A 15,057-nucleotide genomic window follows, 5' to 3' on the forward strand; every position below is an offset into this window, starting at 1 on the left:
TCCCTATCTCCCTAGGTGCCTTGATCTATCCACTTCCTGTAATCCTCTTAGAGAGAGGAAGAGAAGACTAAAGCCAGACATAGCTGTTCTCACGTACTACAAGGGTGGTCATGTGGAAGAGGGAGCAGACTTTCTGTGTGAGCCCAGAGGGACAGAGTTAGAGCCAGGAGTGGAAGTTGCTGTGGGGCAGAGTCATGTCAGAAGGAGAGGGCCCACCAGGGCTGCTGAGCAGTGCTGTCCCAGGAGGAGGTAACCCTCCTCGACCTCTGGCTCAGGTGACCGTCTCTCAGGGGAGATGGAGAAGGGATTTGGAGGCAGGGTGGCAGGGCAGATGACCTTTAAGGGTTCCCCCATTATTAAGTGAAAAGCGAGTATGAGCCGTCAGTAACATGAGTGTAGGGGGAAAAAATCTCAAATATTGGATTTGTTGGTGATTTATTAGTCATTAAACTTCTTTCATCAACACACACATTCAGATACTCCTTTTGTAAACCTTTACATTCATTCAGAGTGGCCAGCTGTCATCACAGAGAGGCACTTTTGACAGAATACTCCCGAAAAGTCTCATTTTTATGACTTTTACACAGTTTGAAAAAATATCCATCGCTTACTGAAGGCTTTCCACGTGCCAGGCACTATGCTAAACACTTTAAATTTTTCCACATTATAACCCCATGAGGTCCATAGTGCTATTCCCATTTTATAGATGAAGAAACTAAGGCTTAGAGAAGTAAAGGACTTGCCTAGGGTCACATAGCATGTAAGAGGCGTAAGTGAGACTCCAGGTCTCCTTAACTACAGGCTCCCATGCTCTTGACCACAAGTGTAAGCTGCCCCTTTCCTGGCTTCTCTGCTCATTCTGTGTCTTCTTGAAAACCTACTTTGCTTCTGCCTCCCCAGAATACACCTAATCTTAGTAGCCTGGTTTCATCAGTTCTTAGCCTAGGTAAGCTGTTAGCAGGTACCCTCTGGCACTAGATCCTAGCATCCGGGTCTATGAAGTGTCAGTTTGTCTTGGAAATTGAAACTTTTTTTAAAATGCACTATATATAGTTTCATACACCTTTAGCTTTTCAAATGTTGCCTCAAATTCGTTCTTTTTCATATTCAGCCATATTCTAGCATTGTAGTCTTGTTCCCAGTCTATTTCTTTAGGAGAAACTAATTTGCTAACTAAAGGAATGGTAAACACTGAACTTTCTATTGTTATAACTCACTAGTAATATTTCTGTTGTGAATTAAGATAGTCGTTGTTGCAGTATGCTCATATAATTCTAAAGGACCTCGGAATAGCCCAGAGGACCGGAGAAGGTGTGGGAGGCGTCCTGGGATAGAGAGGGCATTACACTTAAAAAGCATTTCTGCCAGTCCCAAGGGAGAAATGGGACTGGACTAAGAAGCTGTCCTCCGCCCTTCTCCCCGTCGCTGCAGGTCTGTGGACGGCCTGCTGAATGCCCGGAAGCGGAACGCCCACGTGCCTCTTTGGAACTATGCTGTGCTGCGTGGCCAGGTACAGGATTTCAGGAGAGGGGGAGCTGTTCTCAACAGCCATTGTCAGCACGGCTGTCCCACTGCCAGACTACGCTCTGCTCTGCCTCCCTGGATCTTCTCTTTTTCCCCCCTTGCTGGAAAGCTGGGCTGGCTTTCCCCTTGTTTCCAACCCCCTAATCTCTGGGGTCTCTCCCCTTGTCATAGAAAGAGTCGAGCTTTGTTCCCTCTGGATTAGAATCCTCATGAGGAAAGAGTAACACTATGACTTTCTTTGGTGCCCAGTACTGTGCCTGGCATCTGTAGGATGTCGGGTGAGTGAATATATGAGATGAGTGAATAGAAGAATGGATCTAGTCTCCCCTGGGCCCTGAACTGGCATCAGAACTGATTTGTGACTGTCTGTAGGGGACAGGGTTCTGACTTGGTTTGAACATTCGTTTTGTGTTTGCAGATCTTCATCGTGTACTTCATTGCGGGCGTGAAAAAGCTGGATGCAGACTGGGTGGAAGGCTACTCCATGGAATACCTGTCCCGGCACTGGCTCTTCAGTCCCTTCAAGTGAGCGGCAGGGCAAGTGGCCTCATGTGGCCCAGGTGCAGAGTGGGGGGCTTGCCTCCCTCAGGTCTGTGGTCACGGCTGCTCTTCCCACTTTGCCTGAATTTGCACATGTTTCCCTCTGTCCACTCATCTCCCTGTTCAGCGGAAGGCAGAGTTGAGGGTATCTAAAGATCTAGGCCTAGCTGCCCCTGGGAGACTTACAGTGTGGGCGGAAACAGAGGGAAAAGCAGTAAAGGAAAGGAAAGCGCCAGGGCTGGGTGACTTGGTGAGTGAGGCAGTGGCCCTAGCAGTTGCTGCGGTGGTGCCTCTGTCCTCGGGTAGCCACCCCAGCCTCTCGCCAGGACTCCTTGGCCGGCGTGCGGAGCAGATGGGCAGTCAGCGCCCCTTGCCCCGACAATACCATTGTTGCCAGCTCTTTCCAAAACAGAGCTGCTCCTCTCTGACCTCACTCTTCCTCCCGTTTCTTCTTTCCTCTTGTTTTACTTTGTTCTTTTCCCTCTTGCCTGTCATCTCCCAGTTCCTAAAGTTTGACACCGTGATGATGTTAGCCAGGCGTTCCCCTATTACGGTTTCTTCTCATGTATAACCTCCACAAAGAACCTGCCCGCCACAACACACACTGCTAAATCAAATTGTGCCCTCGGAGATGCGCTCTTGCTTATTACATAGGGTATGTTGAAAAAAGATGGCCACCTAAAGTATGTGGAAATGAAGAGGGGTTGGAAAACCCTACCAGAGGATGTCTTTGTGCGGAGTTCTTCCACCCACCTGCTGGGGTGGATCCTGCAGCAAGGACAGGGTAGCAGAGGTACATCTGCTGTGAGTGTGCCGTGAGTGCTGGTGCCTGACTTTTGACCCTGGTGTCCGCAGATTTGTATTGTCTGAGGAGATGACTAGTCTGCTGGTGGTGCACTGGTGCGGACTGCTGCTCGACCTCTCTGCCGGTTTCCTGCTCTTCTTTGATGCCTCAAGATCCATTGGCCTCCTCTTCGTGTCCTACTTCCACTGCATGAATTCCCAGCTCTTCAGCATTGGTCAGTTCCTATAGTCTGGTGGGAAATAGGAAACCACAGGTGTGAAGGGGAGGGACGAGCCAGTGGCATGTGTGGCAGTGGGAGGTGGTGACAGGGACGGGCGCCAAGCTGAGCCGGATGCGGTCTCTGTGAGATGGAAACAAACAGGGAGGCGGCTGGCGGCTTCCGGGCTCAGCATGTACGTTCTGTAGTAAGTTTCTCCGGCGAGAAATAGACTGGAGTTGAGAACTTCTTTCATCATCAGTGGAGTACCTGGGAAAGGCTGCCTAGGGGAAGGGGGTTGAGGCGATTACCCACATTTTCCTCCGGCCAAACTCCCGACGTGCTGGTTTTCTCCCTGCTTTTCTAGGTATGTTCCCCTACGTCATGCTGGCCAGCAGCCCTCTCTTCTGCTCTCCCGAGTGGCCTCGGAAGCTAGTGGCTCACTGCCCGAAAAGGCTGCAAGAACTGCTGCCCCTCAGGACTGCCCCCCAGCCCAGTGCTTCCTGCGTGTATAAGAGGAGCCGGGCCAAAGGTGGTCAGAAGCCAGGGCTGCGCCATCGGCTGGGCGCCGCCTTCACCCTGCTCTACCTCCTGGAGCAGCTCTTCCTGCCCTATTCCCATTTCCTCACCCAGGTACGTGTGGGCTGGGGGTTAACCTTGGATAGCGGTGGAGGCGACGGCAACCGGGAGAGAACGGGGCTGGTCTTGCAGACCTCTCTTGGTGGAGGATGGTGTCAGCGTGAGGACCATCGAGCTGATTGCCACTGCCCTGCCTCCTCAGGGCTATAACAACTGGACAAACGGGCTGTACGGCTATTCCTGGGACATGATGGTGCACTCCCGCTCCCACCAGCATGTGAAGATCACCTACCGTGATGGCCGCACCGGCGAGCTGGGCTACCTCAACCCTGGGGTGAGATGTCTGATGCTGACGATTTACTGGCCTTCAGAGGCCCCCTTGAGCTTTGGGGTCTGGTTTGGTCGTAAACACAATTATGAAATAAAACACATTTGGGCCCACTCTGCCCTTTCTCTGGAGCCCCGTGGAGTGCTTCTTTGGTGGGGGTTGAAATAGGGTGATGTCGTTCACTTCCCTGAACTGAGATGAGATTTAGGAAAGGTGAGTACCACTAGCCCAGCAATGAGAAATTCTTCCAGCGAGTTTTGTGTGGTTTTGTGTGGTTTTGTGGCTGTTGCTGTTTCTCTGTCAGAACTGGCAGCAGGCAGGGGTCTCTCTGTGCCCTTGGCATTGCATGACCTGTCCAGAGGCTCCATAACAATGAGGTGGGACTAACGTGGGGGTTTGGGGCAGGTATTCACACAGAGCCGGCGTTGGAAGGATCATGCGGACATGCTGAAGCAATATGCCACTTGCCTGAGCCGCCTGCTTCCCAAGTACAATGTCACTGAGCCCCAGATCTACTTTGATATTTGGGTCTCCATCAATGACCGCTTCCAGCAGAGGTGGGCAAGGGGAGCAGAGAAGGGGGAGAAATGAAGTCTAGCTCTTTCTGCCAAGATGAATAGCCCATGCTCCCCAGTGTTGTCTTGCTTGAAAGGCTGTCCTCGGGTGCATGTCCCTGTTGACCTGGTTGTGGGCATAGTGGATTGCTTCCGGCAGGGGGCACCATCACCCTGAAGAAAAGGTAATGCACTTATTCTTTTCGAAGCTGTTATCACAGCCCTTGTCAGGTGGCCACTAACTCCCACTCTTCCCAGTGCTGCAGAATCTCTTTCCCCTCCTCTCTCTGTCCCAAACTGGCAATAACATGCTGATGTAGGCCATTTCTTCTTTCTGAAAAACCCTGTTTCCTCTCTCTGGGAACAGTGATGAATAGAACAGAACCAGAAATGCCAGTGCATAGGTGGCTGTGGCCTCCTTAGAACATGGTTTTCTTTCCTAAGGATTTTTGACCCTCGTGTGGACATCGTGCAGGCTACCTGGTCCCCCTTCCAGCGTACACCTTGGCTGCAGCCGCTACTGATGGACCTGTCTCCCTGGAGAGCCAAATTACAGGAAATCAAGAGCAGCCTGGACAACCACACCGAAGTGGTCTTCATCGCTGATTTCCCTGGTACGGAGGAGAGCAAGGAGGCTTTGCTGTCTCCCTCTTGGCTTCGTTGGCCAGGGATATGGTGTGTGATGGAGTGGGGAGGGGCCTCTCCTGGTGGGAGGAAGGTTTTTGAAACCCGAGGTGGGGGGTGGTGGTGAAGGTGTGATTTCTCTGTTCTGGCTGGGGGTGAGTTCACTCCACCATGGGGTGGGTTGGGGAACTCTTGCCTGACAGGGCTGCACCTGGAGAACTTTGTGAGCGAAGACCTGGGCAACACTAGCATCCAGCTGCTGCAGGGAGAGGTAACTGTGGAGCTGGTGGCAGAACAGAAGAACCAGACTCTTCAGGAGGGAGAAAAAATGCAGGTATTTTGCTCGAATTAACAATGGTAGAGGGACCACCACTTCCCTGGTGGTCCAGTGGTTAAGAACCCACCTTCCAATGCAGGGGACGTGGGTACGATCCCTGGTTGGGGAACTAAGATCCCACATGCTGTGGGGCAACTAAGCCCACCCGCGCCACAACTACTGAGCCCACGCCACAACTAGAGAGCCCGCGTGCCGCAACTACTGAGCCCATTTGCCCTGGAGCCCGTGCGCCACAACTAGAGAGAAGCCCGTGTGCCACAATGAAGGTCCCGCGTGCTGCAAATAAGACCCGATGCAGCCAAATAAATAAATAAATATTAGAAAAACAAAACAAAAACGACAGAAAAAAACAATGGTAGAAAAGTTTAGACTGGTAGAGTTGATTTATTACAGACTCAAAATACTGTAACATAACAATAATGCAGTGGGAGCTCAAAAAAGCAAGGGCCCCAGGGGGGCTGTGAATAGCCTCATTCAGCGTTCTAGAGGTCAGTTCCTTTGGACTCCAACACACAAGAAGAAAGATGTCTGGGGGCGGGGTACAGTGTAGGGAGGCCATAGGCTGGCTAGGGAAAGGCTAGAGGGTGAAAGAGATCTGTTTCTTCCCTCTTTTCAGTTGCCTGCTGGTGAGTACCATAAGGTGTATACAATGTCGCCCAGTCCTTCCTGCTACATGTACGTCTATGTCAACACTACAGAGCTTGCACTGGAGCAAGACCTGGCATACCTGCAAGAATTGAAGGAGAAGGTGGAGAATGGAAGTGGTGAGTATAGGAAGATTTGGGCTGAGATAGCCCGCTTTACAAGAAGTCAGGGTTGTGAGTGAGGATCTAGCCATTAAAGAATGAACTTGAAGCGTCTAGCTGGGGAAAGGGGAGTTCTAGGAGAGAGAATGCTCTCTCTCAGTGATTCCTCTTTTTGCCCTCTTTCGGGCAGAAAGAGAGCCTCTGCCTCCAGAGCTGCAACCTCTGCTGGAAGGGGAAGTCAAAGGGGGCCCTGAGCCAACCCCGCTGGTTCAGACCTTTCTTAGACGCCAGCAAAGGCTCCAGGAGATCGAACGCCGGCGAAATGCCCCTTTCCACGAGCGACTCCTCCGCTTCTTGCTGCGAAAGCTCTATGTCTTTCGCCGCAGGTAAGTTTTACCCACAGCATTATGTGTCTCTGCCATCAGATGTTTGCAGGCTGAGTAACTCTTCTCTGGTGAGGGTAACAGTAGGGACTGTTTCCCAGGAAAGGACAACCCAGTGCTAAATTCCTCCCTTTTGTCCTCTCCATTCTCCTCTCCCTGATTGAATGGGAGAATAAGTGGTGTCTGATGGCCGCTGTCTTGTTCTGCCTCAGGTTTTCTCCAGCCTCCCTGTGGGTTATTCCTACCCCACCCTGGAGTCCTCTACCAGACTGTATAAGGAGTGGGGTGCCCTTCCAACTGGGATGTTGGGGTGCTTGAGGGGAGAGTCTCATTTATGCCTGGGTGAGGGGGTAGGACCAGGTGTCCCCTAAGGGCTTTGGCAGGAATGCCTATGTTGAAACAGGAGTTTGGATTGCTGGCTTTTTCCCTCTTTTTCAGCTTTCTGATGACTTGTATCTCACTTCGAAATCTGGTATTAGGCCGCCCTTCCCTGGAGCAGCTGGCCCAAGAGGTGACTTATGCGAACTTGCGACCCTTTGAGCCAGTTGGGGAGCCGAGTCCTTCAAACACAGATTCTTCAAATCCTAATCCTTCTGAGCCAAATGCTGACGCTGTCCACTCAGAGTTCTGAGGGAGGCCAGATGTTGGGTACAGATAAAGGAGCAGCCAGTTACAAGACCGTTACCTATGCAGTGGACATCTGAAAAATTCAGATTTTTTTTTACATTTTTCTTCCTTATCCATAGCTCTGATAAATTCAGAGACGATAGATTAGAGGAACCAAGGAAGTAAAGCAAGGATAAGATTTATCAATCCAAGGTTGAGGGGCCTGGGGAGTTAAAAAACAACGTGAAAATGTCTTTCTAGGATGAAAGGGTAAGGATCAGGTTGAAAGTGACTGGCTCCTTGGTGAAAGAGATTTAATGTTCCATGATGAAGATAATAGCTGGCTGTTCTCAAGTGCTTGCCGTATGCTAGGCACTGTGTGAAGCACTGTTCCAGCATTATTACATTTAGTCCTTAACGGCCATAAGCCCTATTTTATGGTTGGGGAAACTGAGGCTGAGAGGTAATATAATTTGCTCATAAGACATACACCTAATAAGGGATGGACTGATGGTTTGAACCTCAAGTCTGTTTGACTTAAAGGTCCTGCACCCTGCTGCTTGTAATTTTCAGAATCCTTGACAATAATTCTGAAACAACGTAGCTTAAAACTTGTCCAATTATAAAGTATGATTAGGATGGTGATCAGGTTTTAAATGCACAGAGAATAATTTTCTCTTCACTGCAATTTTGGTTCCTTCTTTGTTCCTATTATTTATACAGCGAGTACGTTTTTCAGTAGCAGTCATGAGCATAGTTAGAATAGCAAAAGAGTTAAACTAGTAACAAAATTTAGGTGATTAGTAGTGGTATTTATCTACAAATAAGCTTAGTATTTAGCATTATTCTAGCCTTTAATGAGCAGGAGGTGACGTAAAGTAAGATTTAACCAAACGAGGGATATGGGAATGTTGACAGTCACTTTGTAGACTTTGGATGTAGAAAGTTTGGATGTGATTTAGGATCCTCAATTCTGTGAAAATTCAAAGGCCTGGCCCTGGGCTAGGAAGTTAGAATGCATAGGGTAATTAAAAAGAAAAAGACTAACTAACTAAAAAACAGGCCCTGCTTGGGAGCTCATGGTCTTCAGGCAGAGATGTCAGTAGACTGGCAGTCCCAGGAACTTTGATAAAGGATTGCATCTGTTTTCAGGCTTCTCTTCGCATGTTCCACTCCACCCAGTCTCAGGGTTCTTTGCTAGGCAGCTGCCTTTTCACTGTACACACTTGGGATGATTATGTCTACTCCATGGTTTCCAGTGATGCTGCCGCTTAGGTTTCTTTCCTGTGCCCTAGACCTGTGTATCTAGCTAGCTCCAGCTGGATATCCTACAGAGCTTTCAAACTCTGTCATAAACAGAACTTGCATTCATCCCCAACTCAGACTTGTGTCTCCTTTATTAGTGAATGGCAACTGTTTTTTTGTTTTTTTAACCAAGCCATCTGTGAGTCATCAGCCTTGACTCCTTTTTTCCTCATTTCTTAAGATTTCAAGTCCCACTAATTCTACCTCTTACTTCTTGGACCTATTGAATTCATCTCTACCACCTCCGTTCCTTCAGCCTTTATACTGGAATCCAGTTAGGGATAGACCAGAGCAGGGCTGCCATGTAGTTGTGCAGGTTAGGCCTGACTAAGGGCACCCAGCTGAGGCCAAGTGGGGCCTGGCAGTAAAGTCCCTCTGATTCATACAAGGCATTTTGTGGGTCAGTGATGGCTGTGCCACAGGGCATCTTGCACCGATGTGGCGGAAACACTGGTTTTCAGTCCTTTTGCAGATCTCAGTGACACGATACACCTTGGCACCATGTCCTTTCCCGCAACTGCTGCCCACACCCTCCTTTTTACTTGGTCAAAACAACAACTCTTCGTCACTTCAGAAGGAAACTCCTGCAAAAAGTATCTTAATACAGGCAAGGATGCTGCTTTCCTCCAACCTGTCTCATTTTCCAAATGAAAATGTTGGGGTGGGATGAAGAAAGGTGCTAGTCTAATACTGGTTAAGAAAAGCTGTTCACTGGTGAAAATCTGGGTTATTCAGGTTTCAGTATTCAGGCCCTGGTAATTAATGTCCTTTTCGCCAGAAGGCTTTGCATCCTACCCCGAGCATTTAGATCCTTCTGTCCCTGACCAGTGTCATCCCCCTTGAAACTCTGTAGAAAAGTATGACTTTCAACTTAAACATGAAATAGGACATTTCCTTACTATTAACACCTCATGCTTTTGATTCTCAGCTGTAATCACCTTCACCTTCACCCGTTTCATGCCTTTGCTTCTACTCCTCCCTCAGCTGGTTAATCCCCACCTCCACCCCGGGGCTAGGCAGAGGACAAGCCACCTTGAAGGTCTCTCTCTTTAGTCTGCAAGCTCGAGAGCAGGGGTCATCCTAGTAAATATTGAACCGAACCTCAAAGCAGTCCTCTCTCTGGTGTCACTTCACCAGCCTACAGGCATGTACTCATCCTCATCCCCCCATTTGGCCAAGATGGTTAACTTATCTTCAGCTAGCAATGCAGTGGCATCTAAAGGCTTCTTGAAACTTTTTCTGGAGTTTTTCAATGTCGTGCAAAGTTGAACTTCTCAAGTTTCAGAGCAGATCAGAAGATTTAACCTTGCCCTTCCACCCCAAATGTTTCTAAACTCCTAAGCCTCCAGGCAACCAGGTATAAGCATTCCTTGGGCCTCACGTCTGCAACAGCAGAGCACAGTGAAGTGTTTGAACCACTTGATCTCATACGTGCTGGTATGAACATGTGCCAAGTGGCTGCTAGGCTCAAGGAAGGATGGTCCAAGCTCTGGCTGATGAACCTTCTCCAATTTTAGAATAAGCTTTTCTCTCACCACCGTTTAAAAACCCTTTTCAAACTGTAGTATGTACTGAACATGTAACTTGCAGCCTTTAACACCTGTTTATATAAACGGGAAACTTAAGGCATTAAATAAACTTTCTACATTTTCAAAAAGATGAAAATTGGTTTAAATTTTCTAGAGTGAACATTATCACTCCTTCCACATTACACTCACGTTAATGGTTTTTATGCCCTTAACCTTAGATAATTTAAAACACTGCTGATGGTATAGAACCGGCTGCTGTAATAAGGAGCTGTGAATTTTGCCCAGTGTATTGGCCAAAAAAGGCAGTGCTGGACAAACGGAGATCAAACCTTGGACTTCCTCAGTACAAGGGATATGATTTACAAACTGTTTAAATGCCTGCAGTCAGGATTGAAGTGATTTCCCTAAACCATGGGTGGGATTACAATTACTCAGGGTTAAAAAGTATGTTCAATTCATATTCATACCAAAACACTTTAAAAGAATAATGGACACAGGTTAAGGTAGAACCTAGCATTTTATTTAGATCTTCATTAAACTGTTGGAATTGAGAACCAGACATACGTAATAAACCTCCAAAAATAGATACTGAAAGGCACTTTCTGCTTAGGGCAAGCAGTCATGGAATAAGCATGTAAACAAGCTGGCTTCTCTGTACCACACCAGCCAAGTCAGCTTTCTCCATGGCCAGCTGCACCAGCTCTGCCCTCCCTTCTGTTAACACCAGCCAGAACCCCTGTAGGTCTAACCCAAGGTTTTTCTGTAGGACACCTTGGCCTACCTGGGAATGCTGGAAACATGTTAAAGGAATCATGGTGTTGAGGAAAAAAAAAAAAAAGAAAGAAAAAAAAGAAAAAAAAGAAAAAAAAAACTTTTAAAAGCTGCCATCTGAGGTGATGGCTTCTCTGTACTTACGCCATACCCCAGAATACAATAAATAAGCAATTAGAAAATGTTCAAGTATGAAGGGATTTCCTCCTCCCCGCCAAAAGCACTGCTCTCTGAAGGAAGCTGGTTTCTCTGTAGCTACACCAGCTGTTCAGAAAGCTCATTGGACCTGGTTTTGAAAACAAAACAAAGTTAAAACCCTGGGAGGACTTATTGTGCAGTGTGGAGTGCTCAGTCTTTCTTATAAAGAAAAAAAAAAGTTATCTGGTACCAAAGTGTGCAACCTACAGACCCTCAGGTACAGCCCTGTGACTTCTTTGTATGACATCACAAGGGTGCCAAGTGCCTGTTTTTCTAGAGCTAGGAGTTGGTGGTTTGGCTAGTGCTGAAACCATGCATAGGATTGATTTACTAAATAAAAACCTTATTACGTACGTCCTCCAAAAGACAGCTGAAAAGTGGAGAGATTTTGATTTGGTGCTGTTTAAGAGATGGCAATTAAGAGCATAAGCACCAGGGAGATGGTTTAATGGTAACTGCCTTTTTTTTTTCCCTTTCTCATGTCAGGCTAGAGCTCCAACTGGAACTTGCGTTACATGCAAGAATGACTGGATAGAGAACACTCCCTGACAAAGAGCTACATAATTAGAAATGGATCAAGTTAAAGGGGAGGATAAGGAAAGGCTTCACATTCATAATAGAGCTCAAGACATTACAAATTCATGCTGACAGGGCTGTGGCATTGCCAGACAGAGGCTATAATGGAACTACAAGTACTTTACGTGCACGTTACAAGGACATTTTCAGCATTTGGTGGGAAAGTCAATGCAATTAGGATTTTAGAAGGTTGGGTGATAGGGCACAAAGGTTCAATTTCAAAGCATTGTTTACTACAGTGCTGTTGGTTTGTTTCTAGGCAGTTACATGGATCACCTATGCTCACTAAATTCATTATAATGGTGAACAAAACACCTAGGGACAGAATAGCAAGCCCAACTTACAGTCCCCCACACAAGCTAAAATTCATGTCATTGACTAGAGTGACTGCAACTGATCAGGAGCTGAAAGAGGACAGGAAAATTTAGGAAGAAGGGCCCTTTCCCTCAGAGCTTGAAGGCTTCTCTGTAGCCTACGCCAACAAGTCTGGGGAAAAAAGGCTAACACTTTCAATATTTAAGCTTTTTGGGCACTTCCCATGGGAAGCTGTCCCTACCAAAGTGGCCATAGGCTGCAGTCCTCTGATAAATTGGCTTCTTCAGATCCAGATCCCTGGAATATACAAGTCCGTAACTTAATATGTAGCATTCAATTAAATTAAAGCAAAACAATCAGCAAGACTCATTTTCAAGACTTCTGGCAAATGAGTTCAGTTCTCTGGGGTATGCTAGGAAAGAAGTTTGTGGCAAAAGTGTTTGTTACTTCCCTGGTGTCCAAACTCCTTGCACAGTCCTTATTAGTAACTATAGTTCTTGTTTTTCCGTCCCTGGCTCAACAAATATGAAAACTTGTCATTATTCTGAGACATTTCAAGTGTCAAAAGCTCATCTAAAATCATGGAATACTTACCGAGGTCCCAGGCCCACACCCTACCATGGTTATTTTCTTTGTAACAGCCATGCCCATTCATCTGTACTAAAATTTCTTTTAAGTAAACATCCCTTAGGTCACAGGAGCACAAAGCCTATATCAAATGTGGAGGACTTTCTAGGGTGGTTAGTCTAAGCCATGCAGCACTGTAATTTTAGCGTTTTCCTAATAATTTAAGCCTTTACTGACGGCAATTTAAAAATGACATCAACACATTCTAGGAATTACCATGTTTCCCCACTCCAGTCTTCCTTCACACCTTCACTTTCTCAGATTTGAATATATCAAGTATATATACATACACACCCACACCCTCAATGTTTTTCACTAGCAATAGTCTTTACCATCTTTACCTGACAATGACCCCAGGGCGGAGGTCAAAATTCTTCTTCACAATCTCTAATAGCTCTCTCTCACTCTTCTGAGAGGTGCCATAATGGAAAATGGAGATAGACAATGGATGAGATACTCCAATAGCATAAGAGACCTAAAAGAATTTAAATGTCGTTAAGAGTCAGTGATCAAAAGACCCACATACTTGTGTAATACACTGGTATCAAAAAAACACAAGTAGATAACTGCTAAATGCCCTCCCGCTTACATGCCTTTTAGTCAACCCAGTTATATAGAAGTATATACCTGAACAAGAACCCTTCTGCACAGACCTCCTTTAACAAGGGATTTTGCCACCCAACGAGCAGCATAAGCAGCTGAACGGTCCACCTTGGTATAATCCTTTCCTGAAAAGGCACCTCCTCCATGAGCTCCCCAACCACCGTAAGTGTCCACAATGATTTTCCGGCCAGTCAAACCAGCATCACCCTGAAATTATAGGATTTAAGTTACTTTATGCCTAATCCTTTCCAGTGGTTCTAGGTCAGGCTTGTTAAATGGTTATTCAATATCACTTGGCAAATATCCTCAGAAGAGGCACATGTAGGCTTCAAAAACCCTAGGAAAAAGGTGGAAGTAGCCAAATTTTAGCAAGTAACAGAAGATCCAAAAAAGCAACTGAATTGACATTGTTAAGACCTTACCTGAGGCCCACCAATAACAAATCTGCCACTTGGCTGTAGATGATAGATTGTATCCTCATCAAGATACTTTGCAGGTACAACGGCTTTGATGACTTTCTCCTTTAGGGCATCCCTCATCTCATCTAGACAAACTTCTTCATCATGCTGAACAGATATAACAATTGTGTGGACTCTGATGGGAAGCACAGCACCTCGGTCCTGCATATACTGCACAGTCACCTTGAAAGCGAAAACAGATCATCAGAACATCAGTCTATTAAACAATAGCTTTGTTCCTGATTCTCTACCCTACATTACAATACAGAGAACAAACCATATTCTTCTCTTAGCTTTTTTTTTTTTTGCGGTACGCGGGCCTCTCACTGCTGTGGCCTCTCCCATTGCGGAGCACAGGCTCCGGATGCGCAGGCTCAGCGGCCATGGCTCACGGGCCCAGCCGCTCCGCGGCATGTGGGATCTTCCCGGACTGGGGCAGGAACCCGTGTCCCCTGCATTGGCAGGCAGACTCTCAGCCACTGTGCCACCGGGGAAGCCCTCTTCTCTTAGCTTTAATCAAAACACCTTACTGAAGTCCTGTGCCAATGTAATGTGTGTAGTTTTTTGACACTCGTCACTTACTTGAGTTTTAGAATCTGGGCGTAACCAAGGCAAAGTGCCATTCCGGCGTAGTTCAGCCAGTTTGGCATTGAGCTTGTGTGCTAAGACAATGGTTAAAGGCATACATTCCTCTGTTTCATCAGTGGCATAACCAAACATCAAACCCTAAAAAAGGAAAAGTTACCAATGCAATCAATCCAAGCTTTAGAATTTAATGTTAGAAGAGATGCAAATAGATGTCTACCAAGATACCTGGTCTCCTGCACCAATGTCTTCCTCATTCCGATCAAGATGAACACCTTGAGCAATATCTGGTGACTGTTGCTCCAAGGCCACTAGCACGTTACAAGTCTTGTAGTCAAACCCTATAAACAAAACGATGTTGTTTTGTTTTGTTTTTAAAGGGCCATAGCAATACTTTGTATTTACGACAAAGTAAATTTGTCATTTTAAAATTATCTGCAATTCTAAATGCTGCTAGAGAAATCAAATATACCTAAAGCTTAGTACTTTTAAAGAATAGGGCTGGAACAAAAATACTAAAAATATACAAGTAGAATTAAATATACCCAGGAACACTCTAGAAGATACAGCTAGAGAGGACTGAAAAAAAAATACCTGGAAAAATGAGGTTAGAAAGCCCACTCATTAAAACACACCTTTGGAAGAATCATCATATCCAATGTGTTTAATGGTTTCACGAACCACTTTCTGGTAGTCAACAGCAGCTCTGGACGTAATTTCCCCAGCAAGAAGGATCATTCCAGTTTTAGCAACAGTTTCTAGTAAAAGAGAGGTTCACAGTCAAACATCACTTTTATGAAGTAATTTTCATCAGGTGATAAGGCAGTGTTCCGAACCTACCACAAGCCACTTTGGCATCAGGGTCCTG

At 46.4% G+C, this 15,057-nt stretch overlaps 2 protein-coding genes across 2 annotated transcripts in view; one reads left to right on the forward strand and one right to left on the reverse strand.

Moving 5' to 3' along the window:
• GGCX (gamma-glutamyl carboxylase) overlaps nucleotides 1-8,252 on the forward strand; it is a 17,045-nt gene extending 8,793 nt beyond the window's left edge. Inside the window, 11 exon segments of the mRNA XM_007470587.1 lie at nucleotides 1,432-1,510; nucleotides 1,943-2,049; nucleotides 2,920-3,083; nucleotides 3,433-3,698; nucleotides 3,847-3,978; nucleotides 4,378-4,529; nucleotides 4,971-5,140; nucleotides 5,354-5,484; nucleotides 6,104-6,251; nucleotides 6,424-6,619; nucleotides 7,055-8,252. Of these exon segments, the coding sequence (XP_007470649.1) occupies nucleotides 1,432-1,510; nucleotides 1,943-2,049; nucleotides 2,920-3,083; nucleotides 3,433-3,698; nucleotides 3,847-3,978; nucleotides 4,378-4,529; nucleotides 4,971-5,140; nucleotides 5,354-5,484; nucleotides 6,104-6,251; nucleotides 6,424-6,619; nucleotides 7,055-7,247 (1,738 nt within the window). The 3' untranslated portion in view covers nucleotides 7,248-8,252.
• A 3,858-nt stretch (nucleotides 8,253-12,110) lies between these two features.
• MAT2A (methionine adenosyltransferase 2A) overlaps nucleotides 12,111-15,057 on the reverse strand; it is a 5,453-nt gene continuing 2,506 nt past the window's right edge. The window contains exons 2-9 of the mRNA XM_007470588.1: nucleotides 15,030-15,057; nucleotides 14,825-14,947; nucleotides 14,418-14,530; nucleotides 14,187-14,330; nucleotides 13,569-13,787; nucleotides 13,171-13,353; nucleotides 12,885-13,018; nucleotides 12,111-12,213 (exon numbers count right to left, since the gene is read on the reverse strand). The exon at nucleotides 15,030-15,057 is cut by the window's right edge and continues 92 nt beyond it. Coding sequence (XP_007470650.1) covers nucleotides 12,111-12,213; nucleotides 12,885-13,018; nucleotides 13,171-13,353; nucleotides 13,569-13,787; nucleotides 14,187-14,330; nucleotides 14,418-14,530; nucleotides 14,825-14,947; nucleotides 15,030-15,057 — 1,047 coding nt within the window. The remainder of the gene's footprint in view (nucleotides 12,214-12,884; nucleotides 13,019-13,170; nucleotides 13,354-13,568; nucleotides 13,788-14,186; nucleotides 14,331-14,417; nucleotides 14,531-14,824; nucleotides 14,948-15,029) is intronic.

The sequence above is a fragment of the Lipotes vexillifer genome, unplaced genomic scaffold (genome assembly GCF_000442215.2).
Source record: "Lipotes vexillifer unplaced genomic scaffold, Lipotes_vexillifer_v1.1 scaffold1098, whole genome shotgun sequence".
NCBI classification, from domain to species: Eukaryota; Metazoa; Chordata; class Mammalia; order Artiodactyla; family Lipotidae; genus Lipotes; species Lipotes vexillifer.